This window comes from Misgurnus anguillicaudatus, chromosome 17, assembly GCF_027580225.2.
Source record: "Misgurnus anguillicaudatus chromosome 17, ASM2758022v2, whole genome shotgun sequence".
Taxonomy (NCBI): Eukaryota; Metazoa; Chordata; class Actinopteri; order Cypriniformes; family Cobitidae; genus Misgurnus; species Misgurnus anguillicaudatus.
In genome coordinates, this window is record NC_073353.2 from 32,848,749 (window position 1) to 32,867,725 (window position 18,977).

The following is an 18,977-nucleotide window of genomic DNA, read 5'->3' on the forward strand; positions in this document are numbered from 1 at the left end:
AACGGTGCTGAGTTTAAACTCGTGCAATCTGAGACTCAAGGCAGAGGACATTCAGAAACGTGTATCTCACTCAAAACAGCATGGATGGATTTTTTTCCAAGTTTGTATGCATGTGGGAGCATCAGAGACACAAATGAACACCCTAAAACCCAGAAAAAATGAGTTTTTCATAATATGGGCACTTTAATATAATTTAAACGCATAAGTTACAAAAAAATCACCACAGTTGTCATGAAGAGCAAAATTAGCTATAAAAATCAAAAACAGTTTTTGTACCAGGCTGTAAACACATTTTTTTCTACTGTAAAGTTGGCCATTTTAATATGGGGGTTTATGGGACTTGACTCCCTTTTGGAGCCAGCCTCTAGCGGCCAGTCGATGAAATGCAGTTTAGGTCACTTCCGTATTGGCTTCATCAGAGAGATCGGAAGGTTGCCCCTCGGATAAAACACATTACGTAATGTAATAATTCAAGTTATGTAGGATGATTTATGTAGAAATCCCAAAAAACAGACTTGAGCTCAGAATTGTATAGGCCTTTGGCCAATCAGCACTAGAGCGATCTGTATCATCATTGGCCATTAAAACAGTGTTTAATATTCGTAATGGCACCAAAATGGTCTGGTGTCCTATCCACGTAAGTCTTGAATGAAAAACAAAAAATAATTCGACAATTATTTTATATATATATATATATTTGTCGAATGATTTTTTTTGTTTTTCATTCAAGACTTGCGTGTATAGGACACCAGACCATTTTGGTGCCATTACGAATATTAAACAGTTTTGAAAGGTTCAAATTCAAATTTGATAATTGTAAGGGTGCATTACTGGCTTTTGGACTGCAGTTTTTGCTTCTGATGCTGAAATGAGAGAAGGTACTCAGAGAAGAGGACTTAGTCAGCGTTTCTCAGGTCGGCGAGCGAGTTCACGGCAGCAGGGGGCGACTGAGCCCTGACACTACGCCCAGTTTATGTGCCAGAGGTGAAAATGAGGATCAGGGCCTGGGGCTGCTGAAGAAGCGTACAAGCCTAAACACATGCACACCTCTTCTGGCCAAGGACAGCCAACCAGCAGGAACTGGCATGTGTACTACACAGAAGTGACTTGTGATAAAAATAACTGAAATCGCCTCAGTGGACAGGCCCATAGTTTGTACTGCAGGACGAGTTGCAGTTCAGTATGTTTTTATGCGTGACACTGACAAATAATGCGTTTGTAATATTGTAATACCGTTTAACCATATGCAGCATATGGGGCTTGCCATGGTCAAAGACAAATATACGTTTTTAATTGTAATTTTTAGGCTTGGTAAAATAATCTGGAACTCTTTTTAAGTAAAATGTAGGGAAATATGGAAATATTTTGATTTTGTATATTGTGGGCACTCAATATACCAATGAACTAAGTATAAGCATGCCACGTAGAACCTATTACAGTAATAGTATACACTTGACATTTGATACACAGATCTCAACATCTCAGAAGTGCTATTTATAACAGGATTTTTTACAAGGTTCTTCGTGATGGTGACTGCAGGGCTACAGAGAAATGCAGACATCATGTCTCATAGTTGAGTTTTGTATGGTGTGCTGTTGGAGAGTGGCTGAATGACCCGATGGATGATGATGATGATATCTAGACAACAAAGTGTCAGATATAATGAAGAAATGTCCGTTTAATACAATGCAATAATTGGTAATGAGATTGCAGGACATTAATGGGAAAAAGAAAGTGCTTTAAAGGATTACTCCACTTTCATAAAACAAAATCCTGATAATTTACTCCTCCCCCATGTCATCCAATATGTTGATGCCTTTCTTAAATTTCAGTCGAGAATAAATTAAGTTTTTTGAGGAAAACATTCTAGGATTTTTCTAATTTTAATAGACTTCAACAGTTCACATTTTGGTGTTTATTGTTTAAAATGGTCTGCAAGTGTGCGTTTCACATATGTGACGCATCACACGGCTAGTGCAAGACGAGAAGTTGTGTTTTTTTTTTTGTTGAAAATTAAAATCGTTTCGCTGAATAAGACCCTTATGCCTTGTTTGGGATCGTTTGAAACCCTTGAAGCTGCGTTGAAACTGCAATTGTAAACTGCATTAAAACTGTGAACTGTTGAGGTCCAATAAAGTCTATTAAATTGAGAAAAATCCTAGGATTGTTTTTCTCAAAAAATTAATTTCTTCTTGACTGAACAAAGAAAGACATCAACATATTGGATAACATGGGGGTGAGTAAATTAACAGGATTTTTGTTTAATGAATTTGGAATATTCCTTTAAAGGGACAGTAAGTAGGATTTTCCCCAATCTGGTGGTGAAATTGTATTTTGCATTCAAACGAATAGTGCTCTCTAGCGCCTTGCTTTTTCAAATGCGTGTTGCAACTACGGTAGCTGTTATGTACTCACTGATCTCCTTGTCTGTTTCAGCTGGTTCACGTGTTATGTAGGGTTCACATCAGACGCGGTAGAGGCGGCAAATGCTGTTAAGTCAATGCAAAGACGCGAATCGGCATCCTGCGTGATTACAGGAGGTGAGCGGAGTCTCTCAGCGGAGTCGCAGAAGCCCCTCTTATGACGCGAATTTCCGCGTGAATGTCTCGAATGACTAGAATTTCACGAGCGGCTTTCACGCGCGAATGAAGCTAGAAAACTTATGCTACGTACACAACAAACAAGGGGGATTGCGTTACTCAATCTAGTTTTTTTGCAGGATTTAACTTCGTGTCATGCATATTTTTTGCTCAAAAATAATTTTTAACATTTAAGGCGAATAGCGCATGTTTTCGCAGCAAACGTGCCGCCCATATCGCGTCATTCGCATCGCCCCACGCGAGGACGTGTCTGATCGCATCTTTGCATTGACTTTGTATGTAATCTATTCGCGCAGATCATTGAACTCGTGTCTGGTGTGAACCCACAGTTAAAATGTTCAAACGTCCAACTACCCGCGAATAGCGTGTTTTTGCACATCTACCGTGGCTGGTGTGAATGCACCATTAGGCTAGTGCTTTTTGTCCCTCTCTGCTATTATAGTTTTTTAATATGGCGGAACGACATTGAAGCCTTCTTGGACTTACCCGTTCAATGTAAAAAAAGAGAAGAAATTCTAAGCTTACAAAGAAAAGTCAGATCAATGGCAGAGGTCATTTGACACCAATGAGGACATTTTTATGAATAAAGACATTGATTTTGACTAATAAAATACCACCATCTGGGTTTGTCCATATTTACTCCTAGCATTTGCAGTGTCCGTAGTTTCTACCAGGAAATAGTTTGTTAACATTCCTGTTATAAACAGCATCTCAGAGCACACATCCCCTATCAGAGGGAACATCAGGAGCCTGTTACTGTACATGACCTCTGACTGAAATAAAGATTGCCCAATGTTTCCCTCCTGACAGATTGCATCTCTAGAGAAGGATCTTGTTGACCTCAAGTCTCCATCTATCAATGATGTGACCCATCTACTAGATTCTTATCAAGAACTGGTACGTGCCAACAACATGATTTTTAAACAGTCTCTGCTAGATATTGGACATTTACAACCTGTGTGCTGTGCTTACTGTTACACTACACAGCGGTGGGTCTACAGTATTTACGGTAAGCTGTCACTGTAGTTCATTTATGCATTTGCTTGATGCTGTTATTGAAAGCAACGTAATGCAATGCTCAAGTAACTCAGTGACAGCATGCAGAATTGATACATTTACTTTCAGTGGATTGTTATAGGTTGAGTCAGGTTTGAAATAACACAATCCAAGCAAAACATGTGACCCTGTCTGTGAAACCCAGACTAATCTGACAACGAGATGAGAAGCATCAATGTTTAATTTCACGCAATGACATCAAATCAATCTTTGACATAGTCTTACTCAGTCAAGGTTTCCCGCAGCACTTTGCAGTTCGGGCGGCCCGCCTAAGCTGGGGAACCCTACCGCCTTAACTAGGTCGTACAAAAAAAAATCTGCTGCACAAAAGGCTGTCAAGTGCATCTTGTAGAATAGCCTGGACGTGCTTCATACGACCGAAATGAGAGAAAGAAAGAGACACGGTACACCGTCGTTGTCTGAAGTGGGGCCGTCGCAAATGTCGGAGGGGCCGGGCCATTTTTTATGTTGGCCGGTGAGATTTTTTTTACAATACAGAGGTTACGCGGACGCAGTAGCGAATTGGTCATCTGGATCACTGAGAGTTTTCCCAGTGGGTCGCATGGTTTGCTTTAAAGCATGCAAGTTATAGAGTTTTGACAATAATGATTACAACACTGTGTTTTTTATTTGGACCCACTTGTAACTCGCTGCTGTCATTGCTGCCTCCTTCAAAACACACAGTCGCTTAGTGCAGCGATCTAACAGTGCACATGAGTGTCAAAATGTTGACAAATCAAAATTAAAGTTTCTGTACACAGAAGTTGCAGTGAACGACTCCCAGCCAATAGAATTACACAACCGAGCAAGAATTTTAAGTTTTAAAAAGTTAGTGTTTATGTTCACTGAGCGTTTGTATAGTGCTTTACACATGAATGCATATTGTTTCAAAGTTATTTTATGCATCCTTATATTAAAAAAATACAGATAATTAGCAAACCCAGAGATGCAAACTAATTAACTTTAGGTGAATTTTGCCATTTTAATTTAAAAATGAAATTTAGATTATTTGCCATGTAACGCTATTGCTGCAGTGACTGTCAGTATGTAGGAAATCACAAAAAATGACTTTTGGTGGGGTTTTCACAGACAAAGTCACTAATAAGGTAAAATTGTTATTTATGAGCTTATAAATTATTTCACAATTGGCCAGAATGTTTATAAGAATCTGTAACATTATACACATTATAAGGTAATAGACTGATCCTTGCAATTGTTCAATTAATCATTAAATAAATTCATAAATGAACTTGAATGAACATAAATGCACTTATCGCAGTAAAGTGCTGTTGAGTAAATACGTTTAACTCTTTACTCTCAAGGTCTGGTTCAAAGTCCTCTGCTGTGTTTTACTGCACTCATTACACTCATGTTGTGTGCTCTATATCTTAGCCGTACAGATTTATGACCATCTTTGTTTAATGGTATGTGTGTGTCGAGTAGGTGTGATTAAGAGGAAAATATCGTAACTCATTTTTATGTCATTTTTTTTATGTCATTTTTAGTGCATTCTAGAGAACCTGGAGAGGGAAATGCAGCTTTTCTTACTTATTTAAATTTTTAGGATGATCTCTTAAAGCGGTCATAGCATGAAAATCTGACTTTTTCCATGTTTAAGTGCTATAATTGGGTCCCCAGTGCTTCTATCAACCTAGAAAATGTGAAAAAGATCAACTCAGTAACTTAGTTTTGGTAAGCCATTTTTTACGAGCATGTGAAAATTAGGTCGTTCAGATTTCGCCTGTTTTGTGATGTAGGTAGCAAGGCCAATTACAATAAAACCGCCCCTTAATCTGCACTATCCAACCACGGCACTGCCATTTAGTGCAGAGAGAAAGAGAGAGAGAAAAATAATTGACACAATTGAGTTTCAAATGCAACAAACCAACATTAGGGTGATCAGTGTTTGCAGTTCATCAGCTCATTTGCATTTTAAAGGACTCACCCAAAAACTGCACATTTTTGCTTGGACCTACAAAATGGGAATTTTAACATGCTGTAATAAATTATCTGTGGGTTTTTTTTACCTAACACTTCACATAAGCATTCTGAGGACAACAAAGACTAAATTGCATCTTTTAAAAAAATCTCATAATATGACCCCTTTAACAGAAATGCAATATAATATACATAACTATATTTTCAGTGGTGTATAGATTATTTCAGCAGCAACAACTTAATCAAACGGCCAAACGCAACTTCTGGTAGACTTCCACATGGAATCGATAACAACAGAGTAATTTTATTGTAGTTTATTTCTGATAATAAGGAAAATAAATGACAAGTAAATTCACTTCATTCATATTTCATATCTAATGCGTATCAACTATTACACTGAGCTAACGTTAATGTGTAACAATGTATACAATGTTACAGGTCGTTGAATTCTTGCCTGGCTGCCAAACCTCTCCGCACAGTTGTGATCCAAGCTCATCTTTAGCAAAACAAAAATTTTATTTTCGCAAAGGTATTTGGTTCAGAGATCAGTTCAGCCATTAGCCAATAAATAAATAAATATACAGATTTCCACTGCCATGTTTCTACAGTAGTATTTTGTCACTACGTTATCTCAGATGACAACATGTTTGTCCTGTGGCAGCTACCGTAGCTTCTCTATGCGTTTCGAAATGGAGGGGTGAACCATGGACTGAGCTATTGGTTGTGATTTATAATCTCACCTCTAGATGCCGCTAAAATCTACACAGTGAGCCATTAACACATTGACGAATTAACTCGTCAATTAAGAGAAAAGGCTTCCTTGCCAATGGCGAGTATTTCCGGCTTTCCGCAATAACGCTATTATCCACTAGGTGGCCGCAACTTATAAAACCCGGAAGTATAGCCGTGGGGAAAACGGCTGTATGTCCACATATGTTTTGAGGATTTCTCTGAATCTGATCTCTATCAAAATCTAACCCATATTTGAGAGGTGATAAAAAGAGTACTAATGAAGGTAGGATAAAACGTTTTGGGTCTGTTCTTTCATTTGATATATTGTGTGTTTATATATTTTAAGAAGAACATTTTTTGGAAGGAATTTAACTTTTGTGAAGATCATGAAATATGCTGGCGCTGGCTGGCAACTTTTTAAATAAAATGCTGGCGGGGAAAGAGTTAAGCTTTTAATTTGTTAATCTTACACAAACACACTTAACCATAACCTGATGCATTTTTATGAAACCCTTCAGACTGAGGTGGAATAAGGTGTACCAGACCTTTTATAGACACTTTTTAGCCAAATTAACATGTGGCATAGCATGTATTGTTTTTTCTAAAAATGCTATAATGTCAGACTGACATTAACTGAGTCTCTGGTGCATTTCACAAATAATATAAGTTGCTGCTACCTACAAGGAGCATTCTCAATTTATTTTTGATGTTAGGTTCCACTACAGTGCAGTCAGTAGACAACAAGGTAGCCACCTAGGTTTTAAAACAAAGCCTTGTTCTGTATGCAGATAATGCCAAGGATTGTAATATTATGGATATTAGAGAGTGTTGCAGATGCCTAAATATGACAACTTTTTGGAACAAATTTTATATATTACTAGAACAGCTGTGAAATAAAATGCTATTTGTATTATAATTTGTATTATATTGTAATGCTGTATCTGACAGCTTTTAAGCATCAATGGGTGGTGAATGAATTTGGTCAGCTTCTCTTCCCTCTCCCCTCTCTTCAAACAGAAAATGAAGTGCTTTATGGTTTATGCGAGGACAAAAACACACGGTCACATAAAGACATACAGAGATGTGTACCCCTTCAGCGGGTATTTACCGGTTGTTTTGTCTCCACAGAGCACTCTGGATGCTGAGAAGCCATTTATCCTGCAGCAGCACAGAGAAGCTATTGATAGGTAAAACTAAACGCTGTTTTCTAACCTCAGTACCCTGTGTAACAAATGTAAACGTTTTTTTATATTGTCACATGCCTTACTAAACCTTCCCGTGAAAAAAAAAACTCATTATTTTATAAAAGAACATTGATATTATTTGCAGTCTGATATTTCATTTCTGTACTCTGCACGATGACAATGAAGTTGAATCTTAACTCATTTTATGAAACAAATAGTTATTATGAAGTGTAATTTTGTTATAAGAATATTACAGGTTGAGCACAATAGATCTGACGATGGTGTCACGTACAACACTGCAATGATTAGCAAAACATATTACTAATGATAAATACATTCATTTTTGATATATTTATGGTAGGAAACTTAGAAAAAAAATCTTCATAGATCATGATCTGTACTTAATGTTTTAATGATTTTTGGAATACGAAAACGATGGGCTCTATCTTACACCCGGCGCAATGCGCGACGCAAGTGTCTTTTGCTAGTTTCTACCCTGCGCCCTATTATTGAGTCTCTTGGACATAAATGAGGAGTAATTCTGAGACGTTAGAAGGCGAAAAAAGCTGCTTCACCTGCAGCCTGGTAAGTAAATAAATGCTTTGCTTTAAACAAATGCATCTATTTTTAAATGTTTTTAAATGCTAACTCACGGATTTATTGTATATGATGACTCTGTACCTGTGGAAATGGTGAGATGAGAAACATTTTTAAGTAATGCTTAAACAATCTCGTGACGCTGTCCAAGTGCTGAAACGTGCGGAGAGTCGTTTGTAAATTAGTTATCTCCTGTTTGTAAAAAATAAAGTATTTCCTTTTCTTACATACTTGTAAATATTTTTTTGATGATATTGGATAGCCATACATTTAAAGCAATTAAAAGCCTGCTTTTTTACTTCCGTGACTAAAAGAAAACGGGTTTTAAAGGTTTTAATGGAAAAAATAACAATTTCAATACAAGTGAAAAACAACACAATTATTTTACATTAATCTTAAACTGGGGGTCTTCTGCCTCCGCTTAGTTTTTCAGTTTACAAAGTCCGTCATCTAAATAGGGATTAGACATAGCGCCAGCACAACAGGCTTTTAAAGGGGATGAGAGCTGAGACTCTCATTGGTTTATTGCACGTTACCCCCAAAATACTCCCATTAATCATTAAAAAAATATGATCAACCCTTTTGGACCATGCGCTCGGCGCACAAACCATTTTTCCCGTCGTTAAATAAGCAAAAGTGGATTTGGACACACCCATTCAGACGTTGCGCTGTGCGCTTTAGACAATGCGCTTAGATCGTTAAAATAGTGCCCGATAATTTTGACCCATACAATGTATTGTTGGCTATTGCTACAGATTTACCCGTGCTGCTTGACAGACATTTAAGCTCAAGACCAACAAAAAAATACTTCAATGCACCAAAACACAAGTTGTACCAAAATATATGAAGAGTTTGATTCTAAAACGCATTAAATTCCTTTTTTTTAAAAATGAGTTACCGCCAAAATCAGTATTGTATCACGTCAGTATTAAAAAATATATTCTTAATTTTATGCAAAATCCAATATCCGCCGTGTTATTCTGTCATCTTTTCACCTTTTTTTCCCCAAAACGCGATAAACGCCAGTCCTTTTCTCTGCAGAATAAAAATAAATCCACTTAGCAATTCACAGCGCACCATTCAACACACTGTAAACAACAATGGCGGCGCGTTGAATTCAGACGGAATCATAGTTTTCCTCATCTACTTTGTACTTCGTGATCAACAAACAAAAACAAAATAATACTTTTGTTGGTCTGTGACGGTGAAGAAACGTAAGCTATCAAAATCGAATAATTTACTCGAGAGGCACTCGAGAGACAGAAAAATGCCGGCTATTGCTTGTTCTCACCCGACAGCATCAAGCTTCTGTCATGCTAACACATTGACCCCAGAGGATCTTATGAAAATCTTATGAGAATTTTACTCGAAGCCAACTAAAATCGAGCAGGGCCAAAACATTTTACAGCTGATCACTGTCAAAAAAGTTCAGCGACGACGTCCCAAGAATAACAGCAGCAATGATAGTGTTCTTAATATGACAAAGTGTTTTGATTAATACCATTAATGTTTATTTTTTTAATCAGTGTATACCACAAGTCAACTAAATGAATATAACATGGCAAAGATGAATGCACATTTATAGATGGATTCAATAGATTTATAGCATTTTGAAAAAAACTTTGTGGAAAAAATAATAATCCATTTTTATAATAAATCTTTGAAAATCAAATGATGGATTTGAATTTTTGATGTTATTATAACCTAAAGATACTATGTTAAAGTTTGTAACAGAAAATAGTGTTTTTTATCTTGTCACTTTCTTGATATAGAAAACACGTTTTTACCCAAATTAGTCAAAATGGATTTATTGCGTTTTGGAACCAAACTCTTCATATGTAAATATTAATGTTTATTATTGACATTATTACAATGCAAATTAATAAAATATGTTTAAATGTATTCTTGTTTTTCTCATTTAGGATAAACTGATATAACTGTATTCACTCCGTTGTGCGCAGTGTAACAGTGAATGCGCAGTAAAAAACATTAAACTGTGGTCAGTGTGTTAATGGCCTGCAGCGGCAGTGCAGAACTCGCATCAATACACTTCACACTTGGACATTGATTTATTTACACCTGGATGTGTCTATCTTTAATTGGATAAGCCTTCAGGTGATGTTCAGACTTTGAGGCTGAAAGGCAGTTTATGCCTTTACGAAACATCTATAATTCCCCGAATGGGGCAAAGTTTGTTCATCAAACGAATGTAACGATCAGACTGTTAAGCATTGGACACACTCCAAAACTCTCTTTCCACTGTGACTAAAGTACACACAGTATTATCTTTGTGTCTTGGCGGCGGTTTAAGCATCTATAATTCAAATTATTTATGAGTGTATACACCCTGTTGTGTATGTGGACCGAGTCTGACTCTGCTTGAACATGAGTCTTATGTAACATCAGTTATCACTGCACTAATCTCCTGTCCTGGGATTTTATCTGATGATGACTAATTTGGCTTGACTGTTTGGACTATGGTGTTAAAAATAGTTTAGCAGAATAGAGTAAAATAATGTACTGTAGCAGTGATGGACAAATTGTGTATGTGCGTGTATGTGTGTGCGTCCATCCGTGTGTGTGTGTGTGTGCGTGCATGCGTGCATAAGTGAGTTTGACCTACATTTTGGAAAAACCTCATGTGCAACATTGTGAGGAAAGCCAACACAATTTCATGGTAATTCGTACGTATTTTACAAGGTGGCTAATTCGTATTAATTCGTACAACCATATTTGCACGTTTTTGTACGATACACTTCATACGAATTAGTAAAATATGTGAGATCAGGCCAGAAATAACTCAAGTCTAGATAAGTTCAAATTTAACCCTTGTTCTGTGTTTAAAACCATATAACACTTGTGGTGTTCAAAAATTACCGGCTTACCAAAGATAGCTTACAAATCAATAATGCCATTAATGTTTATTTTTTTTATCAGTGTATACCACTAGTCAACTAAATGAATATAACATGGCAAAGATGAATGTGCATTTATATATTGATTCAATATTTATAGCATTATGAAAAGAACTTGTCATGGATTTATTGCATTTTGTGGAAAAATATATTTTTTTTCTTTTTTTAAATAAATCTTTGAAAACCTTTTTGGTTTTCATCTTGTCACTTTCTTTCACCGAAATAAGCCAAAATGCCTTTATTGCGTTTTGGAACCAAACTCTTCATATATTTGTCTATTCAAATGGTTTAATTTCATTTATTCATGAATGTGTTTCTAGAATAAACCTTTATATCATGGGTAATTTATGCTATAACTATAAAATGTATAAATGTAATTAAAGCCACAATATGTAAGATCTTCACCACTAGCAGTCACTATTTAACAATTACACAATAACAAAGGCGAAGCTTAATGGTGTTATTAAGGAGAGTGGGACAACGTGAGATGTTGTTTTTACCATACAGAGACGTATGGAATTTGCTAATCATGTTTATGGATGAGGTAATGAATTAATGTTTAATGTTTTACCTGTACATTCGATCACATTATTTTTTGCTATTGTAATGAATTAGCTGCATGTTAAATGCTGTATAACCGCCACTTTGGCATTTAGTTTCTACAACCAAAAACTGAGGATAGCGCGGATATTAAGTCACTGAAACGGCGACAATTACAATCTTGCATATTGTGGCTTTAAAACACACTAACTTGAAATGAATACCATTTTAATTCTACACCCATTCAGTTTCTCATTTCAAATACAATTATTCGTCTTCTCGGCTACCTCAATTAATTTTGGCATTGTCAATTCTGTTGAGAATAGGGTACAACCCTAATGGCGCAAAAACACGCGCTATTCAACTTGAGTTGAATATTTTTAACTTGCGCCAAGGTGCGTTTGAGACAAATAGCGAGTGTTTTCGCATCAACCTCACCGCCCAATTCGCATCATTCGCGAAACGTGCATTCACACGGGCTGTAAGCGTTAACGCTTCCAATTCACTTTTAATGGGTGACGTCCTGCGTTGCCGAACTGAATTGTGGATCCGTCGGCGCCGCGTCAGTGCCGTTGCTCGCGGGACAAGTTGAACATTTCTGAACTTTTCAAGCGCCAACGCGTGCGTCAGCCAATCAGATCACCTTATGCAAATAACCTAGCCAGAGCCAGCCAATTACGTTTATGGAAGATCAGAGCATGTGTAGCGGCCACTGTGATTGGCTGTTGGCCACGCTTCAGACAAGCCGTCCGTTAAGCTTTAACGCTTACGCCCCGTGTGAATGTACCGTAAAGCCCGATTTATAGCCGTGCGTAAGTTCTACGCCGTAGGTTATCTGTAGCCTGTGCGTAGCTCTGCGTAGCCTGATGTGCACCTCGCAAAAATTTTAATAGCGCGTCAAATCTACGCGGACCGCAAGCGCTCTGATTGGTCCACCAGAACCCCTCTCGTCAGGTAAAAGAACTGCGTCATAGGTATTTCCGTTTGTGACGGTGAAAACAAAGATGAGCCAAGTTGAGGAGCGATTTAACTCAAACATGCATCAAAAGTCGTTGTTTATTTACTTCCATCATTGCTGGTCTTCTCAAATTATACACAACAAGTTGCTGTTTCTTCTTCGTTTGTGGGTTAACTTGCTAAGCTTCTTTGACGTTCGCGCTGCTACTGTGGTTACACACATGGTTACTGCCTACCAGCGACACGGACGACGATGCAAAAGTATAAATGAAAACCGACACGGAACCTACTCCGTCGCGGCTACGCCGTAGGACCTACGCACAACTATAACAAACCCTTAAAGCGCGAGGACGATTCCTCTGTCGTTGCTAAGTAACCTAAGCATTGCTTCACGTTTTGACGAGCAGCCACCTGCGGAAAATAATTTGGGCATATGAACATGCATGTTGTTAAAAAAAACTTATCTGATCCTCGTTTACATTTTTATATTTCAAAATATATGTATGCATTAAATATAAGCCTATATGCATCAATGCACGCATGCACATACAAAAATTATTACTTGTACAGCGGCCTTTGCAGGAAATATGACAAAACACTTGCTTCAGCATATATAAATCTCAAATCATATGTTTGAGAACTACTAACATGTCCACCTCACCAGGTAGGATCTTACTAGGACTACTTCAACAGGAATAAATGATATAGTGACTGAAAATATTAATTCACTTTACATTTAAAATATTTTGACAGTGATTAATAAACACAAATGGAATTGTCTAAGTACTGTGAATTATTTTTCATTATATGGAACCGGAATCGGGAATCATTAGCAAAACTGGAACCGGAATCTGAAAATTTCTTACGATACCCAACCCTCTACACAACACAGGGAATTATATGGATTTTTTTCCAGAAAACTTCTTGCATAAAATAGATTCACACTTTCAATGACCTCTATCTATGTATATTTTCAAAAACTTCCCAGGGCCTTGAATTTTCCCCCCATGATTCACAAACCTTCAAGGATTTCAAGGAACCCTGATATTTTTTTCATATTTTTCATCTTAATATTTTTTAAAATTTAAGTTGTGTTTTTAGAAAGGATGTTCTTGCATTATTATGCTATTATGTTATTGTCATATATAAGCAGTGACATAAAATGTCTTAAAAAGACAATACTATCGACTATCAGCATTATTTTTAGGGCAATTAACCATCTTTTGAAAAATAGCTATTGTGACAGGCCTACTTATTCTTGTGTCACTGTTACAGGCTCTTCTCAGCTGCTAGTGTGGAGGAGATCCTGGAGAACCTTCAGAAAGATGGATCTGCATTTGCACAGAAACAGATAGAGGTGAGATTTAGTGTCTCTTTAAATCCATACTGATACTCACTATCAATCATGACAAAATCCTTAAGTCATTCATGCTAATTTATTGATCTGATATGTCTTATTTGGGGTAACAACCCACCAAATAACATCTACTGGTTTGGAACCATTGCTATATTTCATACATTATTAATGCTTTAGGGAAAATGCCATACACAACCCAGCACAAAACCAAGTCATTTATTCACTCGGGCTGTATGAAGTGATGTGTTTATTGACCTCATATAAGGGAGGCAGTAGAATGGGCGGCAGAGACTGGATTGTTGTGGTTCACGGAGAATTGAATTGTCATTTCCGGGATATTTTACAAGACAAACATAATGACCGTGTCTGTCATTTGATGTCTCTCTGTGCAGTTTGCTTCCTGCAAACTCTCTCGTTTATTGCGTAATGTGCCCTGAATCATATTAAACCTCATTAGTATTTCAAAGCCTTCCTGTGTTTTCCTCCTATTGCTCTGCTTTGCTACGCCTCATTTTGTTCACATTCGACTTGTAGAAAGAAAATTGATGTTTGACATTGTAACATCTCGCTGTTAAATTAAGCTCTTGGATGTGCTTTCATTTATAATACACTGATGTAGGCACAACAAACTTGATCTTGAATTACTGCAGTATATTTTTTGGTCAACATTCTTGTTTATTCAAGGTTCTGTCGAAATTCAGGGCTGTTTTGGGATGTGCCCTCTTCTCATACTGTATGGCCTTGTGGGTAACATTTCATACAGGCTCACGGTATAATGGATCTTTTTCATTTTTGTGATGTCATCAAGTGGCGTAGCAACCATTATAACCGGATGAGTATATTTTTAGAAGTTTTTTCATGAAAATAATCATTTCACTTTTGCTTGATCCCAGTAAAGGGTATTATCACTGGCTAGCATATGTTTACCAACGACTGTGTTTTCAGATCTTTCCTATGCCCCTGGGAGTCACAGTTGTCATCCTTTTTGAAATATGAGTCACCAATGTTGCCTCTAATTTTGTTCCTACTGAACACAACCTATTGTGCAGCCATCCATTCAGTATTCACTGCATCATTCTTTATAAAGAAATTGAATTAAAGGAAAAATACATCTCTTTAAAATACCTTTCCTTTGATTATACAGTAACTGAAACATGGGTCTTTCCTGTCCCAATACTTATGGGGGTCACTGTATAGACCAGCATATATATATATATATATATATATATATATATATATATATATATATATATATTAGCAGGGAAAATTTTTATTTTTATGTATTTGACACATCAGCATTTTTCTCAGTGAGGGGATTTCTAAGTGGGCTTTTGACACAAAATTTCCACCAGATAGCCATCAAGCCAAATATTGAATTCATACAAAGAGATCGGAACATTTAAGTATACAAGTTGAGTCATAATAAATAAAGTGAAATGACACAGGGAATCAGTATTGATATATAATTCTTTATTAATAAAATGTGTGGTTTTGAATTTTACAGACTCTGGCTAAAATGTCTCCTACATCACTGAAGTTGACTTTCAGACAGATTCAGAAAGGGGCAAGCATGAGTTTGCAGGAGGTGTTGGTGATGGAGTATAGACTCACGCAGGCCTGTATGGTAAGTAACAGCTGCTCCAGGTATTTATTTGTGTCGGTTCAGGGCTGTACCGTTTTTATTACCCAAATCAGATCTGCTTAAAGAGCAACTATGGTCGGATTCACGATTTTACATTTCCTTTCCTTGGTGTGTGTGTATTACTACATGTTACGGATATGCAAAAGGTACAAACCCCAAAGTAAACAAAGACACAAGTTATCGTCTCCAATGTAAATCTCTTTTCTTGGACTACAACAAACACACAGATTGTAGGCAACAGTTTACTTCCTGGGATTGGTGATGTAGACAAGACCGACATTATCATAATTCCTCCCGCTTCAGACTCACAGCCTGTAAATTAACTCCTGTTAGCAATGCATTGTGAGCAAATCTTTCAAATATGGTAAGGAGCGTCACATTTCCATGAGGTCATTAAAATAATACAACAGACAAACAAAATAGTTATAAAATAGTACAAATATCCTATCAGCAATATACTTTTGAAAATAAAAATGCATTAATTACATGATGTGCCAATTAATTAAATTATTGTGTTAAATTAACAGCCCTACATGTAACACATCAAAGACAAAATAAAACATGAAATTGCATCATATGACCTCTTTAAATGAAGATATTTTGTATGTTGTTGTTTTTTACAGAGAGGGCATGATTTTTACGAGGGAGTTCGAGCTGGTAAGATGGACTTTTTTGTAACATAATAATGAACATAATACAATTTATTTGTAAGTCAAATGTCATTTCTGTCTATTTGAATGCACATTAACTTCATCTGTTATGCATTATAATCTAATAATGTTTTAAGTGTTAACTAGACTGTTTAAGGTCTTGTGTATTTCTGCACAGATAACAGCAAAATGTTACTCATTTTTTCCCAGAACAAGGGCACTGCATATTTGACAGTTTTCCCTCTCTACTTTCAGTCCTGATCGATAAAGACCAGAGTCCAAAGTGGAAACCTTCCAGCCTATCTGAGGTTTCAGATCAGGCTGTAGAGGAATGCTTCAGCTCCCTGGGTGAAAGAGATCTCAAACTTTAAAAAATCTCTTCAAACACTTCACCAATCTCTGAAATGTATCAGACATCTCCATTGTTATGTCTGTCAGCATAACTCGATTATCTGCTGCTTACAACAACAGCAAACACTGTATTTGGTCTTCTGCGCAGATATGTTGATCCTGGTGTTAAGGTTTTAGAGGCGTTCTCAAAAATTTTCAAATACATCACAGGTAATCTCTGATTAACCTTGTCAACTTTACCAGCACATAGACACTGGCCAACATTTAGCACAACAGGGTTAAAGTATTGTCATGTGCAGCATGACTGCCATTTACCACAGTATTTACTACACGGTATCAAGTTTAACATCAATCAGTCCCACTGACCTACATTACTGAGATAGGTAGCTTGATAAATTAGAAATGATATAGGCAAAGCTTTAATGCCTTGAATTCAAATAAATCTGATCTGTTTTTGTCATATGTATGGATGTACTTTAAAGTGTGACATGCATTTGTGGTGAATATAAATTATTACTTTTTTGGTGTTTTTGGTTTTGATTGTAGTTGTGTCATATTTAGTTTTAATATACCAATAGATTCTCTCAAATGTGATCCTGGACAACAAATCCAGTCATAAGTCGCCGTAATATCCAATATTACATTGTATGGGTCAAAACTTTAATTATTTTTATGCAACAATTAAAGTAAAAATCATGTTCCATGAAGATATTTTGTAAGTTTCTACCATAAATGTATATCAAAAATGTATTTATCAATAGTAATATGTGTTTGCTAAGGACTTAATTTGAACAACTTTAAAGGTGATTTTCTCAATATCAAGATTTTTTTGTCCATATTTTCAAATAGTTGTATCTCGGCCAAATATTGTCCTATCCTAACAAAAACCATACATCAATGGAAAGTGTTTATTTAGGACGGCTTTAGGATGTTTATTCTGAACAGTCTGGACTTTTATTGAGCTGATTAACTAATTCATTTATGAGCTAATTGATTTAAATTGACTCTGATCGCAGCAGACAAGATAATCTACTTATCATCGGTGCATGCTTCAGTGAGCATCATTACTACTATTGATTATACTTAAAGGGACAGTTCCCCAAAAATATGTTCTGTCATCATTTACTCACCCTCAAGTTCTTTTACAAAACTGAATAAATTTGTTTCACTTAAACTTAAAGGGACACTCCACTTTTTTTTTAAATAGGCTCACTTTATAGCTCCCCTAGAATGAAACATTAGATTTTTACCGTTTTGGAATCCATTCAGCTGATCTCCGGGTCTGGCGGTCCACTTTTAGCATAGGAACTATGGTTAGGAACTATACTTTCATTCCGGCATAATAATTAAGGACTTTGCTGCTGTACCATGCATGGCTGCAGGAGGCGCAATGATATTACACAGTGTCCGAAAATAGTCCCCTTGGTTACTTTCAATAGCAGGGGACTATTTTGGGGCACTGCGTAATATCATTGTGCCTGCTGCAGCCACAGTACGACAGCAAAGTCCTTCATTGTTGCGCCGGAATGAGAGTATAGTTCCTAACCATATCGGCCTATCGCAACTTTTAATTTTTCGTCAGTCTTAGTACATGATGTAACTACAGAAGAGTCAAGTTTTAAATAGGAAAAATATTAAAACTCTTTGGTTATTTTTAGCGCGATGCTAATAGTCTAATAATCAGATGCAATAGATTATGCTGGGAGTGGTACCGCCACAGTCGGAGATCCGCTGGATGGATTCCAAAACGGTAAAAATCTAAATGTTTAACTCTAGGAGAGCTGGAAAATGAGCATATTGTCAAAAAAAAGTGAAGTGTCCCTTTAAAGGAAGACATTTGTAATCAAGCAGGAAATAAGAGCACCATTGACTTAGTAGGAAAAAATACTATGGAAGTCAAAGATGCTCAAAAACGGTTTGGTTATAGACGGTTTCAGCAGTAACAACATAAACAAGCGGCTGTCGCGGTCTGCACGTAACTTCCGGTAAACTCCGCTAATAATAAATAACCACAAAGTACTTTAAACGTAGTTTATTTATATAACAAGCAAAAAAACAACACACAGATTACCTAGGAAACCAAAACATTTATTTTCGACGAGGCATTTATTCAAGAGATTAGTTTAGCAACTAGTCAGACCATTAAAAAAACGAAACCGGAAGTAAAGTTCGGATCCAGGCGTGTATCACGTGCATCCGATGAAACCGTCTATAAGCATCGCTCAAAATCTTCCTTTATGTTTAGCAGAATAAAGATATTTAATTTGATTGGAACAACTTGTGGGTGAATAAATAATGACAGAATTTTTATTTTTTGGTAACAATCCCTTCAATCTTAGGGATTTGAACATTAAGAGCCTGATAAAAAAAATGCTAATTTACAAGAATATATGTGCACTTAAAGGGTTTTGCATTTGAACTTTTTCATTTTTAAATGACAAGCAGGTGTATTTGATCA

At 36.5% G+C, this 18,977-nt stretch overlaps 2 protein-coding genes across 2 annotated transcripts in view; one reads left to right on the forward strand and one right to left on the reverse strand.

Annotated features, from left to right (window-relative positions):
* The window catches only part of pofut2 (protein O-fucosyltransferase 2), a 48,916-nt gene extending 35,087 nt beyond the window's left edge, over positions 1-13,829 (reverse strand). Inside the window, exon 1 of the mRNA XM_073854622.1 lies at positions 13,772-13,829. The gene's annotated coding sequence lies outside the window, so the exon portion shown is untranslated. The remainder of the gene's footprint in view (positions 1-13,771) is intronic.
* hibch (3-hydroxyisobutyryl-CoA hydrolase) overlaps positions 1-17,048 on the forward strand; it is a 41,050-nt gene extending 24,002 nt beyond the window's left edge. Inside the window, exons 9-14 of the mRNA XM_073854623.1 lie at positions 3,411-3,497; positions 7,455-7,513; positions 13,795-13,876; positions 15,381-15,500; positions 16,142-16,175; positions 16,424-17,048. Coding sequence (XP_073710724.1) covers positions 3,411-3,497; positions 7,455-7,513; positions 13,795-13,876; positions 15,381-15,500; positions 16,142-16,175; positions 16,424-16,539 — 498 coding nt within the window. The 3' untranslated portion in view covers positions 16,540-17,048. The remainder of the gene's footprint in view (positions 1-3,410; positions 3,498-7,454; positions 7,514-13,794; positions 13,877-15,380; positions 15,501-16,141; positions 16,176-16,423) is intronic.
* Positions 17,049-18,977: the final 1,929 nt, after the last annotated feature.